Genomic DNA, 13,773 nt, shown 5'->3' on the forward strand with positions numbered 1-13,773 from the left:
CCAGCTCTGAAAAGGACCAGCCAGGCGACCTTAAGCAAGTTACTTAAACTTTTAGGGCTCCGTGTCCTCACCAGTCACAACGCAGATGATCACAGCAGCCACCTCAAAGGCGTGGAATGAGGGTTAAACAGGGGACACCTGTAAGTGCTCAGACTCTGTGACACCTGAGGCTGCCTGGTGGGACCTCCAGCACTGCCTGCGTCTCCCGCTCCTCCCCTGCCATGCCACGCACACACACACGCGCACGCGCACGTGCATGGTGCCCGGCAGGGGGCAGAGAAAGATGAATGGGACGTGGCCCCCACTTTGAAGAAGCACAAGCTCTGGCTGGGAAATAACAACTCTGTAGTGTCAGAGCTATAATTAAGTACAAGATGCAGTGTGAACACATATTTTTATATAATTAAATTATATCAACTCAATACGAGGCCGTTTTCTAGGAAGGCAAAGAAATGACACACAGAGCAGATTTTAGTCTTTGAGAGCAGCGGAGTGTGGGCAAGGCTGCGTAATTACTTTCTAAAGGACTAATTTGGTGAAGCCACGCTCACAGATCATTATCTTTATTATAGTGCCCCTACATTCCCAGGGGAGCAGTCTCCATGTTTTATACACGGGATAGGTAAGCATTACAAGAAACTTGATATTACACGAAGTATCATCGCTAAGTTCCATTCCTAAGGATTTTCAACTGTTGCTGACACTGTAATTGGGCTAATATGTACAGAGATGCGACGGCATAAGACAGTTCTAACTATACCCAACTGCTTCTCGTCTGGAGCATATGTTTCTAGAAATGGTAAAATTCTTGTTACACAAAATAACTTTGGGGGGTTAATTTAACAGTCCAAACTTTTTTTTTTTTTTGCGGTACGCGGGCCTCTACTGCTGTGGCCTCTCCCGTTGCGGAGCACAGGCTCCGGACGCGCAGGTTCAGCGGCCATGGCTCACGGGCCCAGCCGCTCCACGGCATGTGGGATCTTCCCGGACCGGGGCACGAACCCGCGTCCCCTGCATCGGCAGGCGGACTCTCAACCACTGCGCCACCAGGGAAGCCCAGTCCAAACTTTTTTTCCTGCTAAAAATGCCGGTTTTGCCAAGAACTGCTTCCTTGTGTCAGTTCCTTTGGCTGAATGTAATTTGTGTTGTCTGTTAAATCACCCCAGGCTTTTTGCAAATGTTTCTACTTATTGATTCAAGTGGACCCGTGTCCAGCTGGGGCTTTCTGTACTGTTTGTGCAGGGGAGTCTGACTCCATCTGGCCAGTCTCTGCACTGTCCCACATCCGTATGTTTCTGGGTTTTACCCGTAATGTTTCCTTGCCTGCGATGCCTAAGTCTACTGGTTCTTTGATGAGGAAGAGAGTTAAATGTCACACGTGTGTGCGTGTGTATCTACATTCCTGTGACATGGGTACCAATATGTATGCACGTGTACTTATATACATATGAGATATATAATATAAAATATGTGTACACATTATTTCAAGCACATAGAAAAGTGGCATGAGTGCTTTCCCTGTTTAACCTCAATTTAGTGCACATGTTACATGGGAAGCGTTTCGACTGGTGTGTGTGTATTTCACACACACACAGTATCCGTCAGGAAACCCACCAGGCGCAGGCTCAGCTTAGGAGCAAAAAAAGCACTAACGTGACCCCCGGGAGCCTCTGCCCGGAAAGTGGTACCAGTCTAACGGGAGATTTGAAAAAAAACCGCCATGACAGGCCTCTGGGATCATCATGATGACGGGTTTACGTGGCCACCCAGAAAGGACACCTCACAACACGCGGGAGCCGGGGCGGTGGCAGGCGAAGGAGCTCGGAGTCGGCTGAGACAGGCAGCTGCACCCCTGGGGGCTTTGGGCGCCAAAGGGGAAGGAGGGGGCCCTGAAGACTCTGCAACAGGAGGTGGTTTTCCAGATCAGATCTGTCTTCTAGGAGGAGCATTCCCAGCAGCTAATTTCACCTTAGGTGAGCTCATCTTCAACGTGGATTCTGTTACCGTCTGTATACTGATGGCTCTCAAACTTTTTATCTCCAGTCCGGACGTCTCCCAGGCTCCGGTCCCCACATCCTACAGCCTACTCAGCCCGTCAGCTTCTACGTCCCACAAGCCCCAACTGAACTATCGTCCACATGCCGGTCCTTCTAGGTCCTTCTATCTCGGCCCATGGTACTCACTTGGGTGAATGAGTCAGGAGCCCGGGTGGCATCCTTGATTCCTCCTCCTCCCGCTTGTAATGACTTAAGTCCAGGTGAGGTCAGCCCCTAAGTACCCCCTCTGGTGGAAATCACCATCGCCTCTCCCTGCGTTCACACCACAGCCTCCCTCCTCCACCCTCCCCTGCTCTTCCGGCCACCTCTCCATGCTCCACGGACAGCCGTCCTCCAAAAATTCCTGCATATCTGACCACGTCACTCTCTTGCCTCAAAATTCTCCAGCACATTCTCTGCTCCTTGGAAATAAGACCAAACTCTTCAATGTGGCCGAAAGGCCCTAGAGGACACACCGAGCCTCATTTCAAGCTCTGCTCCTTTTTCTTTCACCACAGGAGACCTTCTTTCAGTTTCCAAAAGGTCCTTCCCCACCCCCCCACTCCGGGCTTCCCACCCAGTCTGGAATGCTCTTGCCCGCCCTCTCCCCAACCCCTGTCAGTGAGTAGCTTCCACTCATCCCAGAAAGAGCTCACACAGGCCTTCCTCAGCCCGAAGCCTGGCCACACGCCTTACGCTTCTTCTCAGCACCATCGATTCCCGGGGTCATTAAACAACTTGTGAACATGATGACGAGCGGCCAGTTCCCCAAGAGCAACTCCGGCTTCCTGAAAGCAAGGACCACGTGGACCTGGCGCGTTGCTGGAACCCTCAGATCCATGTAACGATGAGCACGGTGGCTACTCGACCACTTGTTCAATAAGAAAAGGAGCTAAGACTGGAGGCAGAAAGGCGAGCGTGGGGCTGCAGTCCTTACAACAAACCCCAGATGAGAACTGACCAGGGTCTGAGCTAACGCGCAGGGAGAAATGGTGAGATACTTGGGGGGCTGAACCTCCCAGGCCCATGGAGATGGGAGGCCGGGAGAAAGAGTGTAGGACAATGACTAGGGCAATCTCATGTTTCTAGGGAAAGCCATGTTTTAAACATTTTTCATTGTCCTGTGCACATTGTAGGGATCCACTCGAAATCGGCTCCACTTGCCAAGTGAACTTAAAGGCCTCTCTCTCCATGAATGCGTGCCTAACCGTCTCTATCCTCATTATCTTTAATGTGAGCCGCCCATTGTCCTGGAAAGGTTTTCTGTGGGAATAATTTGCAGTCCAGGACAATAATGCCTTCCCCTCCAGAGGGCACAGCATGAAGGACACAGCCAGTTCTGGACCACACCGCAATGATGCACAATGATCTGGCCCCCACGCCTCGGAGGGCTGGCACCTCCCGTTCTCTCCCCCTCTGCAGGTAGCCACGGTCTCCTGTGGAACTCCCCACTGTGGGCAGGCTCTGGGCTTGGCGTCCCTGCCCTGTTGCACCATCCAAGGGTAACGGTCAAATGTGCCCCTTCACAGAGGGGGTAGTTTGTTAAAGTCAGAGAGTTTACATCTTTTCCAGAAAACTGGCAGAAAAAAATGTGCTATTGCATTTTAAGACACGACTAAGTACTCTGTAAAAATGTGGTTTTCCACACAAATAGTATTTTCCAGTAAAGATACAGCTTGAGAGGAAACACAATAGGAAGTATGTCTACCTAACTCTTAATGGAAAAATAAATACTTTAAAGAAAGACAAACTTCTGAAGAGCTATTTCTTTAAAGTAAACCAAGGAGGATGTGTGCTGGCTCCTGCTGGCACATAAGGACAGACCCAGTCCTACATGACATTAAAACAAGCATGCTGCTTTCAGCAGAATATTAAATGTACGTGTCCAATATCTAGTGAGAAAAACAGGAAGCTCTGGGGGGACGGTATATTGATAACAATTATATAGCATTTAAGGTTTACAGCATACTTCTTTATTATCCATGTTTCTGGTGGCATTTAAAACACTTTACAAATCCTAGAAATCCTCTATTAATAAGCTAGGATTTTTAAGATGAATAACCACAGTTTTCCCGAAAGAATTTTTGTAAGCAGTACAAATTACCATTGATTTTAAGTCCTTGGAGAAGCTGCTTTTAATAAAAGCAATGCTTTAATGTTCAATTTTCGATGCTATCCATGATTAAGTTTCTACGCTTCTAGTTTTATAGCTCGAACAGACTGTAACAGTAGAAACAAAGACGTTATTTTTCTTTTATCCATCCTCCACTCAACTAAAATGTTTATTTTTTTAAAAGACTATATGAAAAGGCTTACACCATCTCAAAAATTAATAACCGACTAATGGTTACTTTTAAGCATAGTTTCGTGAATTCTCCACCAAAATGCTTGGGTCTGTTCATAATGTCATAAATGCTCGTGGTTTGGCTATAAAATAAAATTCCTTGCCGGAATACCAAGTGTACCAATTAGAAGTTCTTGTTTAGCACGGGTGCTTGCTATGCACTCTCCCATGAAAGCATTTTCTATAGATTTTGCTATCAGAGAAAGCCTAAATCAATCCTCTGCCACCACATAAGAATACGTACGAGGTCTGAAAATACTTCACGTTGTTGAGTTCAGAGTGATTTCCTCACACGAGGTCCTTGATGCTGTTTCAAACCCAACTATTTGCCAACCTGAAAATCCTATCCTAATCACAGTAAAGAGAAAGTGGTCAGAATTACAGATGCCAAACTATTTCTAAGATTTTAAATAAAGTATTCTTAACTCCCCCAATATAAATGTTTAGAAATGAAAACAAGTTTTCATTTCACAACTAGAAAAAAATAAATGGCAGTAGCTCAAAAGCTTGTTATACTGACTTCAGAATGTCATTGGGAGCAGCAGGTTGTGAGTGTGGACTTGACCAGCCATGGTCATTAACAGGTAGCACCTGCAGGGGAAGAAGCCCAGCTACACCAGGAAGTGGTAGATACGCCATGCATAGGATTTAGAAGGAAGCTGATAAGGTCTCTCACAACACCTTTCCAGGCAAGATGGAAGAAAAGCTATCAGCCAGAATCATAACCTTTAAGGCAATGACTAACTTCCACGTTATTATAACACTGAAATATTTTACGTAAGTGTTGGGATTATTTACAGCATTACAATACAGATTACAATCATCTTGGGCTGGAGGAAATTCCTCCTCAAAAAGAATATGTAAAAGTAAGCAAAAAAGGGCTTAGCCTCAACATAAGAAAGGCCATATATGACAAACCCACAGCAAACATCATTCTCAATGGTGAAAAAATGAAACCATTTCCACTAAGATCAGGAAGAAGACAAGGTTGTCCCCTCTCACCACTATTATTCAACATAGTTTTGGAAGTTTTAGCCACAGCAATCAGAGAAGAAAAAGAAATAAAAGGAATCCAAATTGGAAAAGAAGAAGTAAAGCTGTCACTGTTTGCAGATGACATGATACTACACACAGAGAATCCTAAAGATGCTACCCGAAAACTACGAGGGCTAATCAATGAATTCGGTAAAGTAGCAGGATACAAAATTAATGCATAGAAATCTCTTGCATACCTATACAATAATGATGAAAAATCTGAAGGAGATATTAAGGAAACACTCCCATTTACCACTGCAACAAAAAGAATAAAATACCTAGCCAAACATAAACACCTAGGAATAAACCTACCTAAGGAGACAAAAGACCTGTATGCAGAAAACTATAAAACACTGATGAAAGAAATTAAAGGTGATACAAACAGACTGAGAGACATACGATGTGCTTGGATTGGAAGAATCAACACTGCTAAAATGACTCTACTACCCAAAGCAATCTACAGATTCAATACAATCCCTATCAAACTACCATTGGCATTTTTCACAGAGCTAGAACAAAAAATTTTCCAATTTGTATGGAAACACAAAAGACCCCGAATAGCCAAAGCAATCTTGAAAAAGAAAAACGGAGCTGGAGGAATCAGGCTCGCTGACTTCAGACTATACTACAAAGCTACAGTAATCAAGACAGTACGGTACTGGCACAAAAACAGAAATATAGAGTGATGGAACAGGATAGAAAACTAAGAGATAAACCCACGCACATATGGTCACCTTATTTTTGATAAAAGAGGCAAAAATATACAATGGAGAAAAGACAGCCTCTTCAATAAGTGGTGCTGGGAAAACCGGACAGCTACATGTAAAAGAATGAAATTAGAACACTCCCTAACACCATATAGAAAAATAAACTCAAAACGGATTAAGGACCTAAATGTAAGGCCAGACACTATAAAACTCTTAGAGGAAAACACAGGCAGAACACCCTATGACACAAATCACAGCAAGATCCTTTTTGACCCACCTCCTAGAGAAATGGAAATAAAACCAAAACTAAACAAATGGGACCTAATGAAACTTAAAAAATCTTTTGCACAGCAAAGGAAACCATAAACAAGAGGAAAAGACAACCCTCAGAATGGGAGAAAATATTAGCAAACGAAGCAACCGACAAAGGATTAATCTCCAAAATTTACAAGCAGCTCATGCAGCTCAATAACAAAAAAACAAACAACCCAATCCAAAAATGGGCAGAAGACCTAAATAGACATTTCTCCAAAGAAGATATACAGATTGCCAACAAACACATGAAAGGATGCTCAACATCACTAATCATTAGAGAAATGCAAATCAAAACTACAATGAGGTATCACCTCACACCAGTCAGAATGGCCATCATCAAAAATTCTACAAACAGTAAATGCTGGAGAGGGTGTGGAGAAACGGGAACCCTCTTGCACTGTTGGTAGGAATGTAAATTGATACAGCCACTATGCAGAACAGTATGGAAGTTCCTTCAAAAACTAAAAAGAGAACTACCATACGACCCAGCAATTCCACTACTTGTCATATACCCTGAGAAAACCATAATTCAAAAAGAGTCATGGGACTTCCCTGGTGGTGCAGTGGTTAAGAATCCACCTGCCAATGCAGGGGGCCCGGGTTCGGTCCCTGGTCTGGGAAGATCCTACAGGCCGCAGAGCAACTAAGCCCGTGCACCACAACTACTGAGCCCACGTGCCACAACTACTGAAGCCCACGCTCCTAGAGTCCATGCTCCACAACAAGAGAAGCCACCGCAATGAGAAGCCCGCGCACCGCAATGAAGACCCAATGCAGCCAAACATTAATTAATTAATTAATTAATTTTTAAAACGTCATGTACCACAATTTCATTGCAGCTCTATTTACAATAGCCAGGACATGGAAGCAACCTAAGTGTCCATCGACAGATGAATGGATAAAGAAGATGTGGTACATATACACAATGGAATATTACTCAGCCATAAAAAGAAATGAAATTGAGTTATTTGTAGTGAGGTCGATGGACCTAGAGTCTGTCCTACAGAGCGAAGTAAGTCAGAAAGAGAAAAACAAATACTGTATGCTAGCACATATATATGGAATCTAAAAAAAAAAAAAAGTTCTGAAGAACCTAGGGGCAGGACAGGAATAAAGATGCAGACGTAGAGAATGGACTTGAGGACACGGGGAGGGGGAAGGGTAAGCTGGGATGAAGTGAGAGAGTGGCATGGAAATATATACACTACCAAATGTAAAACAGATAGCTAGTGGGAAGCAGCCACATGGCACAGGGTGATCAGCTCGGTGCTTTGCGACCACACAGAGGGGCGGGATAGGGAGGGTGGGAGGGAGACGCAAGAGGGAGGAGATATGGGGATATATGTATACGTATAGCTGATTCACTGTTATACAGCAGAAACTGACACACCATTGTAAAGCAACTATACTCCAATAAAGATGTTCAAAAAAAAGAAAAAGGGCTTAGCCACAGTACATGTAAAACAGACAAGAATTTTAGGTGAAAACCAGTAAGAGGTAACAATGTGAAGTGACAAGCAAAAGAGTTAATATGATCTTGGGCTGCATTATTAGAAGTATAGACTGTAGAACATGGGAGGTGAAGTGTCTGGCTCTACTTTGCTCTATTTAAAAACCATGCTTGGAATACAACATCCAGTAGTGTCAAATTTAAAAAGGCCTATAGAATAAAGAAAACAAACGTAGACCAGGAAAACCAGGATGATTAAGGGTCTAAAACTGTGTCTTGTGAGGAATTTTTTTCTTTTTTAATGGTAATGTTTAGCTGGAAGAAGACTTGAGAAAGAGCCATCATGACTGTCTTCAAACATGGGACAACCTAGCACATGGAAAACAGATTAAACCTATTTTCTCTGGACCCAAGGGACAGAACTGGGGCCAAACTTTGACTGCATTTAGGAACTGACAGTCTGAATTATACAAAGAAGGAATGGATGGCATGAGCGACAGTGAGTTTCCAGTCCCTTGGAACTGCTCGAACGTGGGTTGAATAACCTTTGGAGCATCCCCCCATGGAACAGAGATTTCAAGCTTTGGAGGGATGGGTGGATTGAATCAGTGGAGGGCAAGACAGGCGAGGAGGACCAAAGAGCGCTGCCCTCTCCCCACTTCAGCTGGAGCTGCTCCCTGTTCATCTGCTTAACGTTTGGATTCCTGGGTGAGCTGTACTTTGAAGGAACAGTCAAAGGCTTAAGAAAGTAAACCATGAGATGAGATCACCTTTTTGGTCCCCTTGAACGCTGAGACTCTTATAACCTATGGCAACTAAGCAGGAGTGCGCATTGACTTGTTTTGATGATCTGTGACTGATGAGAGAATCAAAAGTGACTCACAGAAATGAAACAGCAACACTATGTTCTTCCCACCCACTTCCTTCCCTCTTTCATCCAGCTCCTTGACTCCCTATTCTTATATCAGCAAGGTATAACAAAAAGAGCTTTTTTTTTCAAAAAATCCAGGTTGGTTCCTCAAAAATGTTAAACCCAGAGTTACCATATGCCCCAGCAATTCCACTCCTAGGTATTGACCAATGAGGAATGAAAACACCTGTTCACACAAAAACTTGGACACGAATGTTCCAAGTAGTATTATTCATGATTGTCAAAAAGTAGGAACAACCTAAATGCCTATCAACTGGTGAATGGATAAATAAAATGTGATCTATCCATACAGTGGAATGTTACTTGTCCATATAAAGGAATAAAGTACTGACACATGCTATAGCATGGATGAACCCTGAAACATTATGCTAAGTGAAAGAAGCCAGACACATAAGGCCAAATAGTATATGATTCCATTTATATTAAATATGCAGAATCTATAGAAACAGAAAGTAGGTTAGTAGTTACCAGGGGCTAGGGCAACAGGGAATACGTCCTTGTGGGTCCTGGGGTTTCTTTGGGGAGGTGATGAAAATGTTCTAAAATTAGATAATGTTGATGCTGGCTCAATTCTGTGAATATACTGAAAGCCACTTAACTGTACACTTTAAAAGGGTGAATTTTTATAGAATGTGAATTCTATGCCTCTATAGCTGTTATTAAAACAAAGAAATCACACTGGTATCCAAGCTTTACTAGCTGTGTGGCCTTATAAAGTCAGAAAAATCTCTTTGAGCGTCAATTTCTTCCTACATAAAAGAGGATGGTAATTCCACCTATGTCAAGGGAAGGCTCTGAAGAAAAAAATGGAATGAAGGATGGTCAGTATTTCCCAAACGACAAACTGTCTTATAAATGCCAGCTTTAGTCCACTTTCCAACTACTGTAGTTTTTCTTAGGGCAATAAAAGAAGTTTGTGATTTCTAGCTCACTTTACAGAGTTCTAAACAGTTTGAAGAAAAAACATAGCACACATTTTCTACTTAAATGAGAAGGCCAGTATCTAAAAGATGAGAATGGATAGTCTTTTCAGGAGGCTAGATACTGCCTACATTCACATTTAATATCCATTACAAATTAAGTAGGAGAGATAGTAAGGAAAAACAGTATAAGGATAAAAGAGATTTCACTCATTACAACGTTTTTTCTTCCTTCCTTCTCATTTTTGTTACTAACTTCTATCTTTATCTCACCAGGAGTACGTTAACTGTGACAGTCATACAAGTAAGAAGTATGGGTTGTATGTTCTGAAGCTAATATACAACTATGACTTTTTAGTTCCTGTCACTAGCAAAAGCATGGAGTGTACCCAACATATGAAAATTTATGAGTTCATCTATTACACTGCTGTAGTCCTGCCAATGTCATGTAAATCTCTAATTTAAAAAGAAAAAATTTTTTTTCAATGTAGCTAATAAAACATCCAAATGTTTAATTTAGTTCTTGGTGAAATGGTGTTTCTGTGATCCACTGCTTTAATTGAATCATCATAGTCATTAACTGGATTGTATTCATTTATATTTTCACTTAATGGAAGCCTCTTAGAAATGAATAATTTCACATCAAAACATCTGCTGCCTAAGACATCACCAGTTAACACTCATTTCTGCCTGATAGGCTACCCTTGCTTTAAACTTTATTCATAAGGTAACCCAAAAATAAACACAGAGCTGAGCTTTTTAAGAAAAGCAATTCAACAGTTGTGATTTGATTGTATTTTGAACTGATCCTATTGCTTGATTCTAGCTATTTTAAAGTCCTTTTTTTTCAAGGCTGGTTGGGGGAAGGATGGACTAGGACTTCGGGATTAGCAGATGCAAACTGTTACATATAGAAGGGATAAATAACAAGGTCCTACTGTATAGCACACGGAACTATATTCAGTATCCTGAGATAACCCATAATGGAAAAGAATATGAAAAATAATGTATATACTGTATAACGGAGTCACTTTGCTGTACAGCAGAATTTAACACAACATTGTATTGATAAATCAACTATGCTTCAATAAATAAATAATAAAGTCATTTTTCTTTAAACTGTTAGCCATACAATATAAGAGCTGGTTTTTACTTTCTTCTAGACGCCGTTACCAGTAAAATTCCTTACCGATATCGCTAACCTAGCAATTAACAAGAAAAGGCAGAAGACCAACACATTCATGAATAGATGTGCAGGTCAACTTCATGACTGAGCGGCTGTTTAGAAACAATATGACCAGCCCCAAACAACTGCTCCAATATGTGGAGAGTAAAACCGTTCCCATGACTCTAAACTATGTATTGTACAAAGGATTCCAGTGGCCAGTAGAGTACCAAATACATTCTGTCTGCCTTCAACTCTGAAACGTTGTTAAATGTGGAGAGAGAGCCAAAACTTTCTTCCTTTCCACTGAAGAGGGCATTACAAGTTAATGAAGGCTCACATGTGATTAATAGGACAATTATAAGCTGCCCAAGCTATCAGAATATATACTCTTCCATGAAAAAGATGATAAATTTCACCAGAGATTAAAATATCATTACAGAGGATGAATCAACCCAGTGATCTTTATTGCCAAGGCTAATACCTCCAATTTGCAAACAGGTGTTGAATAACTAGAAAAATTCCCCTAAATCACAATTACAACTGCAAAATAAATTGCTCGAGTTGTCAAAGCATCTAGAATTCCAAGTTATTCCGACTGCACCATAAGCAAATTCCATAAAACACACATTTTTTTTTCTTTAACAAACTTTTGGGATCCTCTAATAAAGCAGTAAATCCGACATATAAAAAACTGTATGGTTAACTTTTGTGCATGAATTATCACACATCATGTTCTGATAAACTAGGCAGTCTGCCGTGAAAATCTTTTTCAACCCTGCCAGGGAGATTAAAATCTTTCAAGCATGTAGGATTTTATATTTTTTTAAAGATGCCATATTGGTAGCTATTAATATTTCCTTCCTGTAAAAATAAATAAATAAATCTATCACCTCGTAAACAAAACAGTCGAAACACTTTTAAGCCTGGTTCACTTTGTCTGTCCATTTAAAAAGCTCTAGATTGCATGAAACTGTGATGATTTCATCAAAGTAGAACTGAATGGATCCTGAGAGTCCACCCGCGAGAAACACTGCGCACATCCTCGAAGGAGTGTTTCGTTATTAAGTGATTTGTTTTCCGAGTTCTTCATCCAGACATTTCCAAACAGATGTGAGTTTGGAAGCAGAAAGCAACACGTCCCCGGAGCCCCGGGGCGGCCGGGCCTCCCCGCGCGCTGCCCGGCCGGTGCGCTCGCGCGGGTCTCCTCGGGATCGGCCGCCCCGCGCGCACTGGCCGAAGCCGGAACGGGAGCCGGGCGGGGCGGGGCGGGGGCGCAGCGAGGCGCGGCCCGGGGCCCGCGGCCCAGCACAATGCGCCCGCGGCGGCGGGAACCGCGCGCCCCTCCGCAGCAACTTTGCACGGCCTCCCCGGCCGCCCGGCCTCGCCCCTCGGCCCGTTCCCGGCCGCGGCCCCCGCCCAGCCGGCCGCCGCCCCTCACCGTTGCAGAACTGGAGCAGCGAGGATGTGTCGTACAGGCTGCTGTAGCTCGAGAAGCCGTCCTCCATGCTGAGGCCGCCGGGCAGCGCCCGCTTCCCCGGCCCGGCCGCGCCGCCGCCGCTCACCCCCACACTGAGCCGCGCCGAGCCGCGGCCGGCGCTGGCGCTGGGGCCGGCCCTGCTGTGGCGGCGGCCGCTGCCGGTTACCATGGCAACCCCGGGCCCGCCGCCGCCGCCGCGCTAGCCCGGCGCCCGCTCTGCCCGCCAGGGGGCGGCCTCCGCGGGGGACGTGGCCGGGCGGGGACGGGACGGGGCGGGGACGCGGCCGGGCGGGGCTGCCGGGTCCCGGGAGCCCAGGGCGGCGCGCGGCCGGGGCCAGGATGCTGCGGGAGCGCCGCGGCCAGGCCCCGCCTCCCCGCGCGGTCGCTAGCGCCCCCCAGGAGGGCGGGACGCGGGGGGCGCGGGGACAAAGGAGAGGCGGAGACGTGGGAGCGGGCGCGCGGGGAGCGAGGTTGTCGACCCGGCCAGGGCAACCCCTCCTGCGGACGCCGGAGACCACGCTCCCCGGGGGCGCTATCACCGCGCCCGCGGGCGGCTCCGGGACCAAACATGGACAGCTCGCGAGCTCATTTCGGCTGTCTTTCCACGTCGCAGCAACTCCGCTTTTGGCCAAGTCCTGCGAGGCTCGCCCCTCTTTCCGCACGTCTTCCGCCGCAGCATGGCCCTGCCTCGAGTGAGAATTAGCGCAGGGCTTGTAACTCCGCTCTTGGGCCGATAAAAGATGCGGTTCCCACTTCAAAAAGAGGCCCTGGTAATGTCAGGCTGGAAAGGCTGCGGCCTTTAAAGGAGCTAAAACATCTGCTCTGTTCTCTCCCCCTCTGATCAGCCCCTGGGGTGCAGATTTGTCACATTACACACTTGTTAGCTTGTTACAGGACCCACGGAAATCTGTATTTACTCTATCTCAGAGAGACGAAGAGTTGGGACAAAATATCATAGTAGGAGATAAATGCACAAATCCACGGGTTTGTAACTTTTCCATTCCCTGAGGACACATGCCAGGTTAATGGTTTGAGTTTCAGTGCCCATGGCCTGAAGTAAAGATGCTGGCAAATAACAAATCAGGATGCAAGAGAGAAGAACATGAGTTTGGTGATCCTCTGGCTTTGTCCAAAACAGACTGCATAACATTTATGCTCCCGGTTACACAATAGTTATAATTCACTTACATGTAAAATTCTGAGTGGGTCCGAGTTGTAGGTGTTAATTCCTGTAGGTTGAACACAAGTAGGTGAAATGAGAACCGAGTAAAAAGTTACTATTAGGAAAACCTGGGGGCCTCACTGGGGTTCAGAGGCGGATAGAGGCCTGTCTTTGCAAAAGCAGAAGATGCTGTCAGGGATGGGACTCTGGTGGTGTGCCTGGTGTGTT

General features: G+C 44.9%; 1 protein-coding gene across 3 annotated transcripts in view; it reads right to left on the minus strand.

Annotated features, from left to right (window-relative positions):
- EML1 (EMAP like 1) overlaps positions 1 to 13,773 on the minus strand; it is a 198,408-nt gene that overhangs the window by 132,799 nt on the left and 51,836 nt on the right. The window contains exon 1 of one of the 3 annotated variants that reach the window (XM_082649107.1): positions 12,345 to 12,426. The exons of the other annotated variants lie outside the window; for them this stretch is intronic. Coding sequence (XP_082505233.1) covers positions 12,345 to 12,411 — 67 coding nt within the window. The 5' untranslated portion in view covers positions 12,412 to 12,426. Of the gene's footprint in view, positions 1 to 12,344; positions 12,427 to 13,773 lie in introns of those variants that run through there. 3 annotated transcript variants of the gene reach the window in all.

The sequence above is a fragment of the Grampus griseus genome, assembly GCF_964374135.1.
Source record: "Grampus griseus genome assembly, chromosome: 2".
NCBI classification, from domain to species: domain Eukaryota; kingdom Metazoa; phylum Chordata; class Mammalia; order Artiodactyla; family Delphinidae; genus Grampus; species Grampus griseus.